Here is a 16345-nt window from a genome sequence, read left to right on the forward strand (position 1 = left end):
ATCTGATCATTTTGAACCGCCAAGTGCCCAGTAGAAAATCTGCTCATATGGAATCGCCAAATGCCCAGTAGAAAATCTGCTCTACAGAAACCAAAGAAACTTCTCGGCGCCCACCTTCTGAATAGTTATGATCGCCTGATGCTTTAAATTTAAATTCCACAACTTGCGCGATAGAGACAGCTGATTTTGTTCGTCAAATCGTTATGTTTTTAGATTTCAAACACCAGGCAAACATAATCCACAGCTAGCAACAGATGCCTAAAAGTGACCAGTAGAAAATCTGCAGAAAAACACCAGGCAAACATAATCCACAGCTAGCAACAGATGCATAAGAGTGACTACATTTATTAACGGGGCTTATGGCTGGTAGAAAATCTGATCATTTTGAATCGCCAAGTGACCAGTAGAAAATCTGCTCATTTGGAATCGCCAAATGCCCAGTAGAAAATCTGCTCAATAATAAACCAAAAACTTCTCGACGACCACCTTCTGAATAGTTATGATCGCCTGATGCTTCAAATTTAAATTCCACACTTCGCGCGATCAAGACAGCTGATTTTGTTCGTCAAATCGCTGTTTTTAGATTTCAAACACCAGGCAAACATAATCCACAGCTAGCAACAGATGCCTAAAAGTGACCAGTAGAAAATCTGCAGAAAAACACCAGGCAAACATAATCCACAGCTAGCAACTGATGCATAAGAGTGACAACATTTATTAACGGGGCTTATGGCTGGTAGAAAATCTGATCATTTTGAATCGCCAAGTGACCAGTAGAAAATCTGCTCCTTTGGAATCGCCAAATGCCCAGTAGAAAATCTGCTCGATAAGAAACCAAAAACTTCTCGGCGACCACCTTCTGAATAGTTATGATCAGTGTTGCCAGGTGATGAGAGCCCGTATAAGCTAGATTTTTTTAAAAAATAAGATAGAATAAGCTTAAATTTAAAAAACAGTTCTAAATAACAACACTCAAATTAGAGAAATCATGAAACCTTATTATGTTTTGTTGTTTCAGCTTCCGACTAAAATTATAATACCCCATGAATGAATAAGTAGCACATTTGTTTAATATGTACAAATTGTTTGACACAAGTTTTATTATAATTGTTATAAAATTTAATCAATGTACATTATAAAGTCAAATAGTTGTATCGCTAGGTGAAGTGGTATTTTCATTTTTTAGCAAAATAACGTTACTCCTTTGTGGATAAAATAAGAGCACACTATAACATTCCACAAAGCCCACAAAAAACGTATATTTAAATTTAAATGTATAGAATTTTTCAGAGGTTACACAACGCCTAGCGATTTCTAGTCAAGCGTAATGATAACATATAATGCATGATCATTTGGCGGCGTAGCAGTTATCGCACACTCGCACTGGTTTCCCCGGCTGACCCTGGGCATTGATGAGGGGCAGGGTGTGCTCCGAGCAGGCCTTGCAGAAGATTTCGCCGCAGCTGCGACAGTGGTGCTTGCGCCGCGTCAGGTTGAACACCCGCTCGCAGGCAGTACAATGGGTAGCGATGGAGTCGGGTGCCCAGATTCCGGGACTCCCGACCGCCTCCGGCATGGCCTGCAGTGATTGAGCGGATCCGGAGAGCAGTTGTCGCTGGCGACGCTCCTGATCCTGCATCTCCGACACCTTCAGCTTGCTCACGCTCAACTGGATGCCCAGCTCCTCGAGCGTGGTCTGTGCCTCCGACCACTGCGTTCGCACCTTGTCCAGATCGGCCTTCAGCTTGCCGTTCTTCTCCCTCTCCTCGGCCAGTTCTTTGAGGCAACCTTGCAGGTTCGAAATCTTCTCCTTGAGCTTCAGCTCCTTCTCCTGCAGGGAAATGCGCCACTCCCGTTCGATTCGGGATTCGGCCTCCGCCCGAGCAGCTCGCTCTTCGCTGGCGGTCACCTGGGTGGTGAGGGTTTGCGACGTGGTCTTTAAGATCTCGCCCAGGTTGCTCTTGTCATGGGTCCACCTGTGGAGTCGAACCAAAACTGATTAAGATGCGATATTAAGCAAGTAATTATCAGCTGCTGATTGGCTCAATTTTACAATTTAAAATTCTGATCAATTTAAGGCAGAAAAATAAATCGATTTTTCCTATAAATTATTTTAATGTAAAACCTTTACTAGCTCTACCATTCGATTAATATTTCTAACCCCAATTCGTAACCCTCACAGCAATCTTACTTTTTCTCCAGCTGGTCAATAGTGCTGGCCATATCCTCTTTTTGGAGCTCCAACTTGCCCATCAGCTCCGTTTTGTGCGTCAAGGATGCCTTGCAGTCCTGCCAACAAAAAGAATAGGCGGATGTACCAACGTCGTAATTTTCCATGGTTAACTTTTAATCTCGGTGTTAGTAGCAGGGGGAAAAATGAAAGACTTGGGGTTCGGATAAGTTTTATTTCTCTGGGTTCGATTTAGAAGTGTACGGGTATCATAATATAGGCTGATGCTCCAACGCGTATAGTACATTGTATGGATTTGTAGATTCATATAGTCTCAGTATTTATTTATATAATTACAATAATTGTATTCGACTAGGTTGAGTGTATAATTACAATATAAGCGGTTGCGTGGGGATCCATACGTACATACATATGTATAATAAACATCTGAAGCCTCTTAATCGCACTATACATATATACATACATACGTCGTTTTAGTATAATCGTCTATAATCTTTGATTACGGGGTCTCTGGGGAAGATAATTCAGCTAACAGTTTGCATACGGTAGTACATAATTAAAAACCTTTAACAATTTGTTTACTGGTATTCTATCCCTTTGGGGATCTGGTCTACGGAGTAAAGGCATTCTATATGGTACACACACTGGCTATAGATCTATAGGGTTTGTTTAGTTGAGGACTCCCAACGTGGAGAGTCTTGTAAGCAGTTGCACTTTGAGTTCCGTTCAGGACCTGGGTCTGGACTTTGAGTGTTTAACCAGGTCCAAAGGGCCTGTTTCGATTTTCACATACACTTTTTAATTTAGATACAATGCTTGGTAAACTAAAAACATGCCACACAATAACATATTCTGGTTATAATATACTCGTAGTTTATAAAATTAATTACTTCTCAGTCATAAATGCATTTAGGCACAAAATCCTCTCAGTAATAATAATGTTTAACTTATTTTAACATTTAAGAAATAGTTTTCAATTTAATAAAAATGGAATTCCAATAGATTTTTACGTTAACAAATTCGGTATTCAACTTATTTTGGGATTGTGAAAACCGAAACTGGCCTGATTAACATAGAGTATCTAGATTTAGGTGTCTCCCTTGGCTGTCTGCTCCCGGCACAGGACGTAGTCGCTCTGGGATGCATCCACTCCGAAGTGCTGGCTGACGGCAGCCGCCGCCTCGGCGAGTTCGTCGTTCAGCGACTTGGCGGACGTGGGCGTCTTGGCATCCTTGCTCGCCGACAGCTCCTCCGGATTCGGAGCATCCGGCTGGCGCGGCGACTTGCGGTACTTGCTCGGATCGAAGGGCGGAAAGGCGTCCATCTTGAGGTGCATCCGCTTCATGGGCGGTCCGGCGTCCTGTTTGTGCTTCTTGGTGAGCGCCTCGAACTTCTCCAGGTTCTGCTGTCGCCGGGTGTTGGGCGAACGATCTCCGCCAACGGCTCCGCCCCCAGTTCCAGCTCCTGGTCCCGATCCCGATCCCGTTCCCGCTCCCGATCCGTGGTCGTTGAGCTTCGACTCGTATTTCTTTTCTAGCGATTGTAAAATGTTACCAATTTGTGAGGCTTTCGTTTGCAGGCGCGAGACCATCTCGCCCTTCTGTGTGAGTTCATCTTCACATTCCTGGTTGAATTTTAAACGGGGATTACTTTTTGACTCTTAGGCTCAAACCGATTTACTTGGAGCTAATGATCAAATCATAAATGAAGACTCAAAACTAAGTAGGAAAACGAAAACCAAAGCTACGGGCCAGATGAGCGAATGAATGTGGGCAGATGAGTTGTGAGCGTTGTTAGCGACTTAAATAGATAGATTCGTTTTACAGGGTATCGTATTAGGCAGTAGAAAAACTATCCGCGCAATAGATTACCATGATGTACAAATAAATCTATCCAGTTGTTGCCGAGTTAAATACTAACCTGCAATTTGCGATACATCTCCAGATTGATCTGCTTTATATCGTCCAGTTGGCGGCGCAGGGAGACTATCGTATCCTGCTTTTCGTGGATGTCCTTCTCCAGGAGCTTCATGGCCATGTCGGACTCCGCCTTGAGGGACACCTGCAGCTTGAGCTCCTTCTCCAGTTCGCTGGTCTTGCGACGCTCTTCAATCAGCTCCTCGGAAGCCTTCTCCTTATCCTTGTCGGAGGAACCTCCCGAGCCAGTGGAGTTATTATCCGCTGCCGGAGTGGACTGCCTCATGGCCTGGTTTTCAGCCTGAAGAGCCAACAAACTGTTCCTGGCTATGGCCAAATCCTCCTTCATCAGAGCATTGGTGGTGGTCAGCGACTCCACCTTCGCCTGCAGGTTGCCCACAGTGGCGCTAAAAATGATAACTAGCTTAGCGGGACGACTCCACGTTGGACAAACTCTAACCCACTTTAGATGCCTGTTGAGCTCCTCGATGTAGTTCTTCTGATCCAGCACCGCAATCATGTTGCCCTGTCCAGTGGCATCCAGCAAAGCAGGCGGAGCATTGTCCTCCGGAGCGGAGTCGGCATTCCTTGAACTAGAACGCAGGTAGAGCGAAAAATCGATGACGCCCTGCTGGGAGTCCAGATCCTCCTCCTTCACACAGAGATTGCAATCGATCACGTTTAGGCCCACTAGAATGCCCATTATCACAACGATCTGGAGGGGTAAACTTAAGGTTAATGGGTGATCCGGATAAGGATGCGGCTCTTTCAGACCTCATCGCTCATCATTAGAGCATGTGGCTCGTAGTAATCGAACAGGGAGTCCTCCCTGTGCTCGATGAGCGCCTGCAGGTAGTCCGATAGCTTCTTCTGCATCAGCGCGATCCTCAGCCAGGCTCTGGCTCTGCCAATGTGAGTCCTCACCGTGGGCAGATCCCTGACACTCGCCGTGATGTCCTGCGCCTCCGGGCAGTAGTGCTCCACACTCTGCAGCAGGTCCCACAGCTCCTTGCGCGGACCGAGGAGTCCCTTCTTGGGTCGCAGCCCATGTCCTAGGACGTGCTCGATGACGATGAAGAAGTGCTGCAGCGGCAGGTGATCGGAGTCCAGCATGCGACCGTAGCGCAGCGATTGCTCCAGGAGCTCCTTGACCACCAGCTTGCAGATGTTCACCAGGTTGCTCCGCTCGATTTCCGCCGTATCCCGGGCTGCAAGTGCAAAAACGAACCGTGGAACCAGGATTAAAATCGACTCGGCCGGCGCAGACTCAAGCTTCAAAAAACAACTGACAACCGATTGAACTGAGTAATGAACTTTTATGTGCTCTGCTCCTGGCTGCTGTTTTTCCTGGCGCCCGGCGGTTGTCCCATCTACAGCATTGACCTGGCCACCTTGGAGGTGCCCACCAACGATTTCCAGAACGAACTGACCCTGCAATCGATGCTCAGCTCCGAGTTGCGGGGCTTCCGCAATGGCCTGAACGAGCGGACCAACTTGGAGCGGACCAACTTGGGGCGGACCAACTTCCAGCCGGAAGATTCGCTGCAATTCCTGCCCATGAGATACCAACAGCCCGAGCTACTCAAGGATTTGCCCAAGATGACGCGGAGTCCCGTCGAATCGGACGCCTTTCTGGGCACCAATTTGTTCGGGAACTATCGCAAGAACTGCTTCTCCACGGAGGACATTGCCATGATGTCCGCGCGCAAGGATTTCGAGCTCCTGGTGCCGAAGTCCTTTCCGCAATGCCTGCTCACCGACAGCGTTGTCTACATGCTGATCAGGTACTTCAACACGGTTAACCAGATCGTGAAGAGAATGTCGGATGAGGACACAAAACTCATACTGCAGCGGGCTTTCTACGATGCACTGGGTGGTTACCTTCGCTACTATTTGGTGCCTGCGGCCCAAGTGTCCTTCTACGCAGGACGACTCAAGCTGAACACCATGGAGCGTTTGATCAACATCTATCGCCAATGCCGAACGGCTCTCAATACGAATGGCAATGGCTGGCGAACGCCGGACAAGAACATAATGGCCAAGCTGAGGGCCACCAAGATCGACCCCGTTAAGCTGCCCAAGCCCTGCGAGTCCCGAGAGGATGCCACCAGCTGTGCCCAGCTGGACCAAAGCTGTCTTTCCCAGATGCCGGATCAGGGCCAGATGATTGTGCCGCTGCCGTGCTTAGAGGCGCCAGATGAAAGCGGGTATCTGAGCAACATTTATCTGCCCTTCAGCAAGCGACGCATATACAACCTTCGCTCCTCGAGATCCGCCTTCATCCTGGTGCGGTTCTTTCAGACCCTCACCAATTGTTATCGTTTCCAGGCCGTATGCCCGGCTAGCTATAACAGCAAACTGCTCACGTGGATAAGGGAAAATCTGGAAGCGCACTACCACGATGATGTTTTCTACCCCGGTTTGGGTGGAATCCTGCAGATTGAAGAAAGACTGGTAATGATGAAGAAGAATCCCGAGGAGGAGAAGGAGCAACCTCCGCTCGATACAGATGAGGATGCAGGCTCACCCTCTTCCTCCGGAGAGGATTCCCGCAAGCTCAGTCGCTCTGCAATCCACTGGCAGGAGGCTCCGGACTCCGAACAGGAGCAATCACACCAGGATGAGTGGCTCAGTGGGTTGGAGAAGGTTCAATCCGGCTCGGATCAATTGGAGGAGTGTCGGGAGTGCGACAACGATGACACCCTGATATGGTGCATTGCCGCCTTCCTGGCACTTCTGCTGCTCATCATTCTGCTCATCATTTGCTGCTGCATGCGCAGGGGCAGGAAGAAGAAGAAACCAGTGGTTGCATCGGATGCCGAGGCACCTCCTCCGAAGCCTTTGATAGTCACAGAGCCGCGCGACGACAAGGAAGAGGAAAAGGACAAACATGAGGGCCGTCACCGGTACTACTACTCGGGATCTGGTCGAAAGAGCAGCTCTCATAGATCGGTTAGGGAACATCGTAAGGTAAATTACTAACTATCGACCCCTGCTAATTTGCTTCCTATATTAAAAGCCTTTTTGGAAAACCCGGAGCTTGATTCTTTTACGTCGACATCCTCGCTGGGTTGTCAGTTTAACAGAAAGTGCATGCCCCTGAAGTTCAGCCGCACGAGAGGTGAGGAGTACTATGTGCCACAAAAGGCTCAAGATGAGGTGGGGAAGCAGGTTCCTGCTTTCAGGTTTCTCTCTGACGTCTCGTCTCCTCGACCAGACTTCCGATCCTCCAATAAACAGCCGATGAGGCAAGATCAATCGGATAATCCCTCGTCGGAAGAAGATCGGATGGAGAAGAAGCGGCAAAAGCAATACAGCAAAGAGGCCAAGCGGAAAAAGGTCAAGGAATCTGAAGGAAGGCGGAGAAAGGAGGTAAGTTATCGGAAGTTTACCAGCTTTCGAGATCCTGAACCCAGAATCACCAGCAGACCAAATCCTCAGAAGACAGAAAGCGAACCTCAGAAGACAAAGAGCAATCCCCAACGGAAAGGCGGACGGCCAAAAGAGTGAGCATAGGTAAGTTGAACTATGAAAAAATTCCTCACTTCAAATACAGTTTTCAAAAAATAATTCCTTCAAAAAAATAAACTGCTATCAGGTTCCACCTCCAACTTAATACCAGAAACGGACAAAGAGTCCTCCGATGAGCCCCGCCTGCATAGAAAAAAGTCCAAAGTAAAATTTGAGTCCACAAACGAACGTTTGAAGGGCGGAAGTGAGGTGTGTTAATAATTCAAAACGGGGAGCATAAATTTAAGTTCATCTAATCTCTCCTTAGTCGGTAAAGGACTCTCCCAGCTGGGAAACGGTATTTTCAGATGGCCTATGATCTATTCGAGGTTAACCCGGACTTCTTCTATGTTACGTCTCAATTTTGTTAAGTGTATATTTTTTTGTAAACGCTTTTTTAAAGTAAACGTTTTTCATTGAAAGTGAACATGCTAATTTATCAGATATGCAAAGGTCAATCAAGTTTAAACTTGGATAGAAATTATATTAAGACCCTTCCTTACTATTATATCTGATTGTCAAGGGAGCACCACTAATGTACTAATTTGATGCCCGAAGGATAAGCTGGCTAATTAATTAATATTTGAGTAACGTTTTATGATTGTTGCTGAGCAATTTGTTTTGATAAGGTAAAATTCTGTTCGAGTTAAACCCTTTGAAAAAAAGAGCAGGCAACAAAATGTGCAACAATGCTAAGAGGCATGCAAACTAATCAAAGAAAACAAGGGCCAATAAAACCAAGTATCAAATTAACAAAAAAAGAACATTTAAGTACAAAAGGTTAAACAAAATAAAGAAATCAATATATTATCAGGAAACTGAACAGTAGGTAATAACTAAAAATTAAAAGGAAGATGTTATGATAAGCAACATATCGTGTCATTTATCTTGGCCCTTGTGATCCAATCGAAAAATCAGATAACGAAAAAACAGGAAGGCACTACAAAGAAGGAGCGTGCTGGGCAACAGAGGCATCAAGAAGCGACCTACAGAGATGCGACCACTCGGCGAAGAGGCCGACACTCTGGTGCTGCGACTGGGAGTGCGACTGGGACTGGCCGAGTGCCGAGGAGCCACTGTGGACCATGTCGCACAGCCTTCGTCCGATAAGGTTTTCAATTGCCATAATACCATTGTCCGTGATGTCCAGTGCGCCTCCTCCTCCGCTGTTGCCACCGCCGCCATTGCCACTTCCTGCGGACAAGCCGGAGAAGCGCTTGCTGTTCCGCTTACTCGAGTTGGATCCCGAATTGAAATTGGATGCAAATCCCGACTGGGATGGACCGCCAGCCACTTTTTCACTGGCCTGCACCGCCTGGCTGCCTGTTCCGCCGGCAACATCTATGTCCTGCAGCTCCTTGAGGCACAACCACTCGCCATCGACGGATACCCGGAAATTGCACAGGTAAATCGTATCCTGGACACCGCCGGCCAACTCCTCGCTGGTGTTGGCATGCGAGGCTTTGGGCAGAGCAATCGTGTTGCTGCTGTTGTTCGCCTGGTGTGGCTGCTGCTGTTGCTGTTGCAACACTAAGGGTTGCTGCTGTATTTGTTGTTGCTGCTGCTGCTGCTGCTTCGGTTGCACTTGTTGTTGTGGGGGTGGATTCTGACCCTTTTGGGTTTTTTTTGGGTTGCTGCTCCAGTTGTGGTTGCTGCTGTTGTCGAGGACTTTGCAGACTTGCCAACTTGTTGTTGCCCCGTTTGAGGCGCCTTCTTGGCCGCAATCGCTCCTGCTGCCAATGACGTCGTGCTGTTCATTGTTGGCGTTTTCACCGCACTCCTTAATGGCTTCGAACTGCTGGCGCTGGCACTGGATACTGGTGCATTGTTGGCCGACTTTATGCGACTACTTCCACTGCTGCTGCTGATCGTATTGTTGTTGTTCGTGGACGACAACTTGGTCTTTTCGTATCCTCGACGAGTCCACGCATTTTGCTGTGTCTGTGTGTGTACGTGGGCGGTCATAAAAATACAGATATATACACGTATCGATATTAGCTGCTCAATAAGTTTAAAGTTTCCTTCGCTGTCGTATTTCCACCACTGTTTTATTACCTTTAGAAGATTACTCCTTATGATTACCTCTTTTTGAGAGGCTACTTCCCTTTAAATGAACCAAATAACTAAAAGGCGAATAGAGCTATGAGGTTGCACCGTTATCCTGTTGTGTACGCGTTGAGTAAGACTGGCATAAAGTTCTTTATCCTATTGATTTGTCAAGTGTGTCAAGCTCACGAGCTTTTCGGGAGCTTTCGTTGGGGGTTTTCTCGGTGGTGCAGCCACTTCTTGGTTTATTACCGTTGACATTTTTATGAGGTATGTTTTTTTATTTTAAATCGATTCCGTTCAGTAAAATATTTGACTCTTAAAATGACATTTATAAAAATGAAGTACTTCCCATATATAAAAATGTATTATCAAAATATTTCAAAAAAAATTTCATGAAATTCCTATAACAAGTTGAAGTTAAAATTTTAAGATAGCACTTTATTTATAAGTAATTTTTGCGTCGAATTTATTTTTTAAAATAGATTTGTAAAATTTTTATAAATTTGTTTTAACGTTCACTAAAACTAAATTTATATTAAGGATAAAACTCTGAAAATATTTAATAATATATTTTCAAAAGTAACCAGAAAGGCAATACAAAGTAGAAAACATAGTTTGCTTATCAACCCATGAATAATGAACAATGGAATAACTCACCGCGTTTTAATCTCTTCGCTTTGAGTTTCGATGGTGACGGGGAAGGGGCCGGTGGATCCGGAGTAGGTGGCACAACAGGTGGCGTGGTTTGCTCCGGATACGGATAGGTGGTTGTCCCATCAATCACCTCCGAAGCGGCGGCTGCAGCGGCTGCATTCGAGAACTGCGTGGAAATGTGGCTGAATATCTGCGAGGATATGCTCTCCGTTCGCCGGAAGGTGTTGCGCAGCCGGTCTAGCGAGGATGTGGAGGCATTGGGCGCAGGCGCAACGGATACCGATGGGGGCGGAACCGAAACGGAGGCACTTGGCGAATGGGCAAGCGATTGCGAGTCGTCGCTCCTTTCGCGGCGCACCAGCAGATCATCCGTGCTCATGGCGAATAACTCACTTCGCTACACTTTACGGGGCACTCTACAATATCACATGAATTACCGCAGCGCGATCAAAAACCGTGTTTTTTTGATTATTGCACTTGCACTCGGAGTAAACAAAAAAGTTTGTCAATACAAAATCAAAACAGCTGTTGCATCTTAATTGGGGAAGGGCGTTATTTGTCACTAATCAGGAGTCACGGTTATCGAAACTCAGCAGCGCAGCGCCACTATGAGAAACTATAAGCTATAAAATGAAAGTAAATACTTTAAGCTTGTTAACGTTCTGCAAATATTAATTTCATTTTAGTTTGTAAACTCAGAGTAATTTTGGAAAGTTATGGTGCGTTACTTAACAGGTAAATGCATTTCATAAATTTTAGCTCTTTCTCCGAAATCGATCTGGCAACACCCTCACTTATTTTGCCGCCAAAAATATTTAGTGTTTATTTACAAAAGTAGCACGCGAAATAAATCGAATGGACGTGGAATTAAAGCAGCAATTCGATGAGATGGGCGTGGAGCCGGCCGATTCGGTGCTAGAGAGGTGTGTGGAGTTGGCCATAACGTACAATGTCCACGATGCCACCGAATTTGTAGAGCAGTGGATGGCCTTCAGTTTGTCACACCTCCACGGAGATGATCCTGCCTTGGAGAACCTGGGTGATTTCGAAAGGAAAGTGTTACAGCTGCGGAAGGATAAAATAGGAGCTAAGGCAACCGCGCAGAAGGCCAAATCTTTTGCTCCATCCTCTATCCAGGACACAAGCTCACTGGCCACATATGGCGTCATGGAGGACGATTCAATGATTGACGACTATGTCAGCGAATCGACGGTGGACTCCTCTGCACTGCACACACCCAAGGCTAAGAAGGATTCAGGAAGAACCTCAAACCTTAAAGGAGGAGTTCTTTTTAGCCCTGCTAGCTATACACCACAATCCGCCAAGAGAAATCATGCCGCAGGAACGCCTTCCGCAGCAGCTGGCAAACCGGGCGACACCGTGGACTCCTTTGGACACCCCAAGCTTCTAGCTGGCTCCAGCTGGCAGTCCCAAATGGAGCACCAGCTACCGGTTGTCCAAAAACTGCTCCACAAGAACGCTCCACTGACTATCGCCAATTTGGGCTACATGAAAGACCTGCTGGGTGAGCGATGTGATGAACTGCATGACCGAGTTGAGGACACCGGACGGGTCCTTGTGGAGAAGAAACTAGGAGCAGAGGCAGCAGCCGAGTGTAGTTGGTATCCGGAGGATAAGCAGGCTTTGCAGGCTGCTGGTGGCCTTTATGCGGTGGGAATGATTCATTCCGAGGATGATGGCCCACTGGACGCTCATTCTGCTTTTTTGTCAGTTATAGACGACGATACAGAAGAGGTCGAGGACACATTTCTCTCGCTTAACTTTTCCAGGATTAAGTCGGCCAGCATTTTCCCCGGGCAGGTGGTGCTCGCCAAAGGCTTTATACCCAGGGGAAAGACTTTCGTCGTGGAGGAGATTCACACGGAACGGAAGCTGACACCACCCACTCCTCTTAAAGTGGACAGAGAGCTGCAGTTTGTGGTGGCCGCCGGCCCTTTTACAGACTGCACTGATCTGTTTTACGAACCGCTTCAAGAACTGCTCAAATATATCAAGGAGCATAGGCCAGATGTATTAGTGCTTACGGGACCCTTCCTGGATGCGGATCACAAGATGGTCGGTGATATGGCAGAGACCTTTGATTCCTTTTTCGAAAAGATGATCGGCGGTATCATGGAGGCTGTTGGGAGCCACACCACCGTGCTGGTGGTCAGCAGTCAGAAGGATGCTATGTCGCACTCTGTCTACCCAACTCCTCCACCCACTCTGCGAAAAACGTATCCCAATCTGCACATGCTACCCGATCCCTCGCTGGTGGATCTGGATGGAATCACGCTGGGCGTCACCTCGACCGATGTGGTAGATCATCTGTTGAGTCACGAGTTCGCTGCGAATGCCGGCGAGCGAATGCACAGGGTCATAAACCACTTGTTCCACCAGGGCTCCTTTTATCCTTTGTATCCGCCGGCGGACGAGGAGATGGCATACGACACCCAACTAGCGCGCAAATACGCCCAGATTAAGCAGCTGCCAAATGTACTCATTCTGCCCGGCGATCAGCGACACTTCATCCGTCTGGTCAGCGATAGCCTGGTGATAAATCCTGGGCGCCTGGTAGATAAGAAAGGTGGCACTTTCGCCCGGTTCCTGGTTGCACCCTCTGTCCCCGGAAAAACGGCCAACATGTTCAATAGTGTGGCGTGTCAAGTCCAACGAATCTGAATTCTGCATACCAAAACCTCACCAGCCTCCAATTCGCCACTTACCAGACCTGATAACCCAATGGATCAATTTGTAATGATGATTAAAATAACGGAAAATACCTTAGGGCCGAATAACAGAAATGCGACTGTTTGCATACTGATTATTATTCCATTATTTTTAAGACATGTAATAAAAGCAAATCCTTTTTTATTACAATTGATGGTTTTTATGCACCGTATTGATAAATAAAATTAGATATATATTTTAACACATAAAACCTTTTTCTTCAATATTGTACATCGGATTTGACTTTTGCTCAGACCTTTCCTGGTTGCAAAAAATTATATCCTCTTCGCCATTCATAAATAATCGTTAAAGCATTTATTAATTTATGTATAATAGTTTACAGCTAACAGTAGGAAATGGTTTCTAAATGTAACGTACTCGCTAGGATCTCTATGTACGATTGACCATGTCCCCCCAATACGGAAGTCAACTCTGCATCGAGGAGATGATCGCCGAGAACTAAAACTCCAATGTATATTTTAACTATACAAAAAATACTGTATGCCGTGTGTGTTTGTCCCAATAAACTTGGCTGCAACTCAGATGCGGTTAAGTAACTGCGTGCCACCTTAAGTAATCCTCGCCTGTCGTTTCACTTCGTTCGTCTTCGGTGCCTGGTTCCTGGAGCTGCCTCGTCCAACAACCCGCTCAGTTGTTGGGCTCCTGCTTGTATTGTTATTGTCGGTTGTTGACCCCCTCGGGGTTGTGACTGCTGACCATGCTGTGCTCCATGTTCTTCACGATCACGTAGTTGGTGATGTGGTTGATGGCCTCGTCCTGCAGCCTTTCCGGCCAGCGTTTCATGTACGACTTGATGAAGTCCCCGAACGTGTCCACCTTATCCGGAGTGGTTTTGTGGGTGTCTACAATGTTCTTAACGATGTCCACAAACTTGTCGTAGTCCTCGTGCGACTTCTTGATCTTCTGGTAGTTGCCCACGCCCCCATTGGTGTTCCCACCACCGCCTCCGCCAGCCGTTCCGCTTCCTCCCGCCGCCGTATTCATTTGCTGATCCATGTTGTTATCTGCCAGGCGGGCCGAAGCAGCGGCAGCCACCGCCGCCACGGCGGCTGAGGAGGCCATGAAGTTGTCCACGCTGCCTGCATTTGGCGGCGGTTGGGAGTGGTCCATAAAGTGCCGGTGCATACCATACTCGGTCCTGTAAATGACGATTATTAGTTTTAATCGTTGTCCAGAGTGTAGTAACTCTGTAAACTCTCACTTGTAGAACCCCTCCGTGTTGTTGCTATTAAACTCTTGCTGAGACATTGGATTTTTCCAAACTGGTGACTCGGATGTAGATGGTAAGCTGCTAGTATTGGATGCACTTGTCATGCGTTTGTCTCTGCAATCAAAAGGGATATCCATGAGATTCGTACACACGTTATTTCTGATTAAACTAATAATCCTTTTAACCCACTTGTAACCGGTGTGCGCGGCCAGACTCTTGAATACATCATCCACTTGACTGTAAAACTTCCAGGTGCTGATTATGCCTGTCGTCTCAAAAGTCTTTTGCTCCTGTCGGTAGCGCTGCGTGAGATTGTTGACTTTGAAGTGAACCTCTAGTGCGGTAACAGGGACGCCCAGCGAGGTTAGCTGCTTGGCCATTGCCACATAGAGATGGCCATTGCGTTTGATCGTGCGCAGCTCATAGGCGCAGACTTTCCATAGTTTAATCAGCTCTAGCACACCACTATCCTCCCATTGTCGGCGCTTTTTGTTGAATTTTTCATACTGTCGTGCGGAAGTTGTGGATTATTAACTTTGACAATATCACTTTTTTAGGAGCACTTACAGGCATTTCACATGGGTCTTACTGCCGACAACTGGGATTGCCCGACAAACTTTGTCTGCCAGCTGAAGCAGGACATGAAGCGGTTTATCTAGTATACTGGCATAGTTTACACGGATCCACTCCTGCAAAATAAATATGTAGGTTTTTTAAAGTGTTTATGGTTGAAGACAATTGAGTTTTAATTTGATTTCAAAATTAAATCAAGGAAAAAGGCCTTGCTATATAAACAAGCATATGGCTTTAACAAACGTTTATTAAATGCCGATTAAATATGTTTAAAGCCGTTAGAGGGTTCCTGTCACCTAAGGCATCACCTACACCTGCGCCGTTTTTAACGATGCTATTATAATTGCAGATTTTACCGGGTACCAAAGGGCATATCGAATTTGGTGAATAGTTTGAAACGAAAATAAAAAATGCAAATTAAAGTATGGAACAGGCTGCTTTGATGATCGATAAGCCTGTCCCAACTGTGAATCTGTAATCCGTAGCAGTCATCCGCAAACCATCAAATCAGGAAGTTATCACAAATCGATAGTGGTTTTTGATAAAACGGTTGAATGCGAAATGTTTTGTAACATATAGCGGATATTTTTCAGCGCAATTTTAAGTTAGTTACCATAAATGGTTAGTCCCATTCAAATCCTTTGGAATGAATAATAGGTAGCTCATGGTCTGTAGACTTGGTTTGAGATATTTTTTTCGAGCTTTTAATTATCATTAAGCCGGCACACAAACAGCTCAGCCTCTCCCGCACACAGGCACATGCCAGCGTGTAATGCACACCGAACGGTAAACAAATATAAATAGTGCGAGCGAAACAAGTTGTAAATTGCATTCGTCAGATAAAGATAGACTGCGAAGTGGATGCGGCAACGGCTGGAATCGAAGTGAAGCGGTAATTCAAGTATACAAGTACAAGTGGAGATGCGGATGAAGATGCTCTGCTCTGCCGACGTCGACTGCGACGCCAACGACGTGAAATTGTTGGGTTCAAGGGATGAGGTGGAGCCTATGTAATTTGCGGGGGAGATGTTACTTTTCTCGAATACACACGCACACAGTTTTTTCCCTTTGCTTCAGATACACACACTTACACAACATCACCATCGACATCCGATTTTCTTTCGTTGATTGCGTTCTATTGTTACGCTCTTCTCCATGCACCAACAACAACACCAACAGCGAGGGCACAAAACTTAATAATAAGACAAATAATTAAATTTAAATTATCTTCAAGAGGGAAACACACGAAAAACGTAGTTGTGTAGCTCCTACGCTGCGCGCAGCTCTCGCCATCGACTCTATAATGATGTTCTCCGGAGCGAGATAGCAGTACGGTAAGAGCAACATGGTGTGAGCAGTGCAACTAGTGAGTGTTCGTTGGAATAGAGTTGCCAGACTGGTTGGCGAATGTACGTTGGGGCTCAAAATGCGCCAAAAGTGGGAAGTTGAATGGGTTAGTTTTTAGGGAAATAGAGAAAATAGGACAGTCAA

At 46.3% G+C, this 16345-nt stretch overlaps 4 protein-coding genes across 8 annotated transcripts; 2 read left to right on the forward strand and 2 right to left on the reverse strand.

Moving 5' to 3' along the window:
- Positions 1 to 1067: 1067 nt before the first annotated feature.
- Positions 1068 to 9964, reverse strand: LOC108088495 (RUN and FYVE domain-containing protein 2). The gene is given in 8 exon segments (XM_043209001.1): positions 1068 to 1976; positions 2192 to 2289; positions 4112 to 4514; positions 4572 to 4822; positions 4882 to 5315; positions 8749 to 9246; positions 9249 to 9521; positions 9524 to 9964. Coding segments are annotated over 8 exon segments (2610 nt in total). The 5' UTR covers positions 9549 to 9964; the 3' UTR covers positions 1068 to 1348.
- Positions 5322 to 8039, forward strand: LOC108088496. 4 transcript variants are annotated; one of them, XM_017186321.2, is made up of 5 exons: positions 5322 to 7072; positions 7127 to 7479; positions 7533 to 7623; positions 7706 to 7827; positions 7886 to 8039. In XM_017186321.2, the coding sequence occupies exons 1-5, from the start codon at positions 5416 to 5418 to the stop codon at positions 7934 to 7936; spliced, it is 2274 nt and encodes a 757-aa protein (XP_017041810.1). In that variant the 5' UTR covers positions 5322 to 5415; the 3' UTR covers positions 7937 to 8039. The 4 variants fall into 4 exon arrangements, with proteins under 4 accessions (XP_017041810.1, XP_017041811.1, XP_017041812.1 ...); XM_017186322.1 differs by having other exon boundaries at positions 7536 to 7623; XM_017186323.1 differs by lacking the exon at positions 7886 to 8039 and having other exon boundaries at positions 7549 to 7623; positions 7706 to 7813.
- Positions 9965 to 11122: 1158 nt separating the features above from the next.
- On the forward strand, positions 11123 to 13200 carry LOC108088517 (DNA polymerase alpha subunit B). The gene has a single exon (XM_017186356.2). The coding sequence runs from the start codon at positions 11176 to 11178 to the stop codon at positions 13000 to 13002; it is 1827 nt and encodes a 608-aa protein (XP_017041845.1). The 5' UTR covers positions 11123 to 11175; the 3' UTR covers positions 13003 to 13200.
- A 142-nt stretch (positions 13201 to 13342) lies between these two features.
- On the reverse strand, positions 13343 to 16163 carry LOC108088518. Of its 2 annotated transcripts, none has more exons than XM_017186357.2 (5): positions 15946 to 16163; positions 14849 to 14970; positions 14471 to 14787; positions 14273 to 14395; positions 13343 to 14209 (listed from the first exon to the last, which is right to left on the reverse strand). In XM_017186357.2, the coding sequence occupies exons 2-5, from the start codon at positions 14852 to 14854 to the stop codon at positions 13726 to 13728; spliced, it is 930 nt and encodes a 309-aa protein (XP_017041846.1). In that variant the 5' UTR covers positions 14855 to 14970; positions 15946 to 16163; the 3' UTR covers positions 13343 to 13725. The 2 variants fall into 2 exon arrangements, with proteins under 2 accessions (XP_017041846.1, XP_017041847.1); XM_017186358.2 differs by lacking the exon at positions 15946 to 16163 and adding an exon at positions 15468 to 15737.
- Between the last annotated feature and the right edge of the window lie 182 nt (positions 16164 to 16345).

This window comes from Drosophila ficusphila, unplaced genomic scaffold (genome assembly GCF_018152265.1).
Source record: "Drosophila ficusphila isolate 14025-0441.05 unplaced genomic scaffold, ASM1815226v1 contig_791, whole genome shotgun sequence".
Classification (NCBI taxonomy): Eukaryota; Metazoa; Arthropoda; class Insecta; order Diptera; family Drosophilidae; genus Drosophila; species Drosophila ficusphila.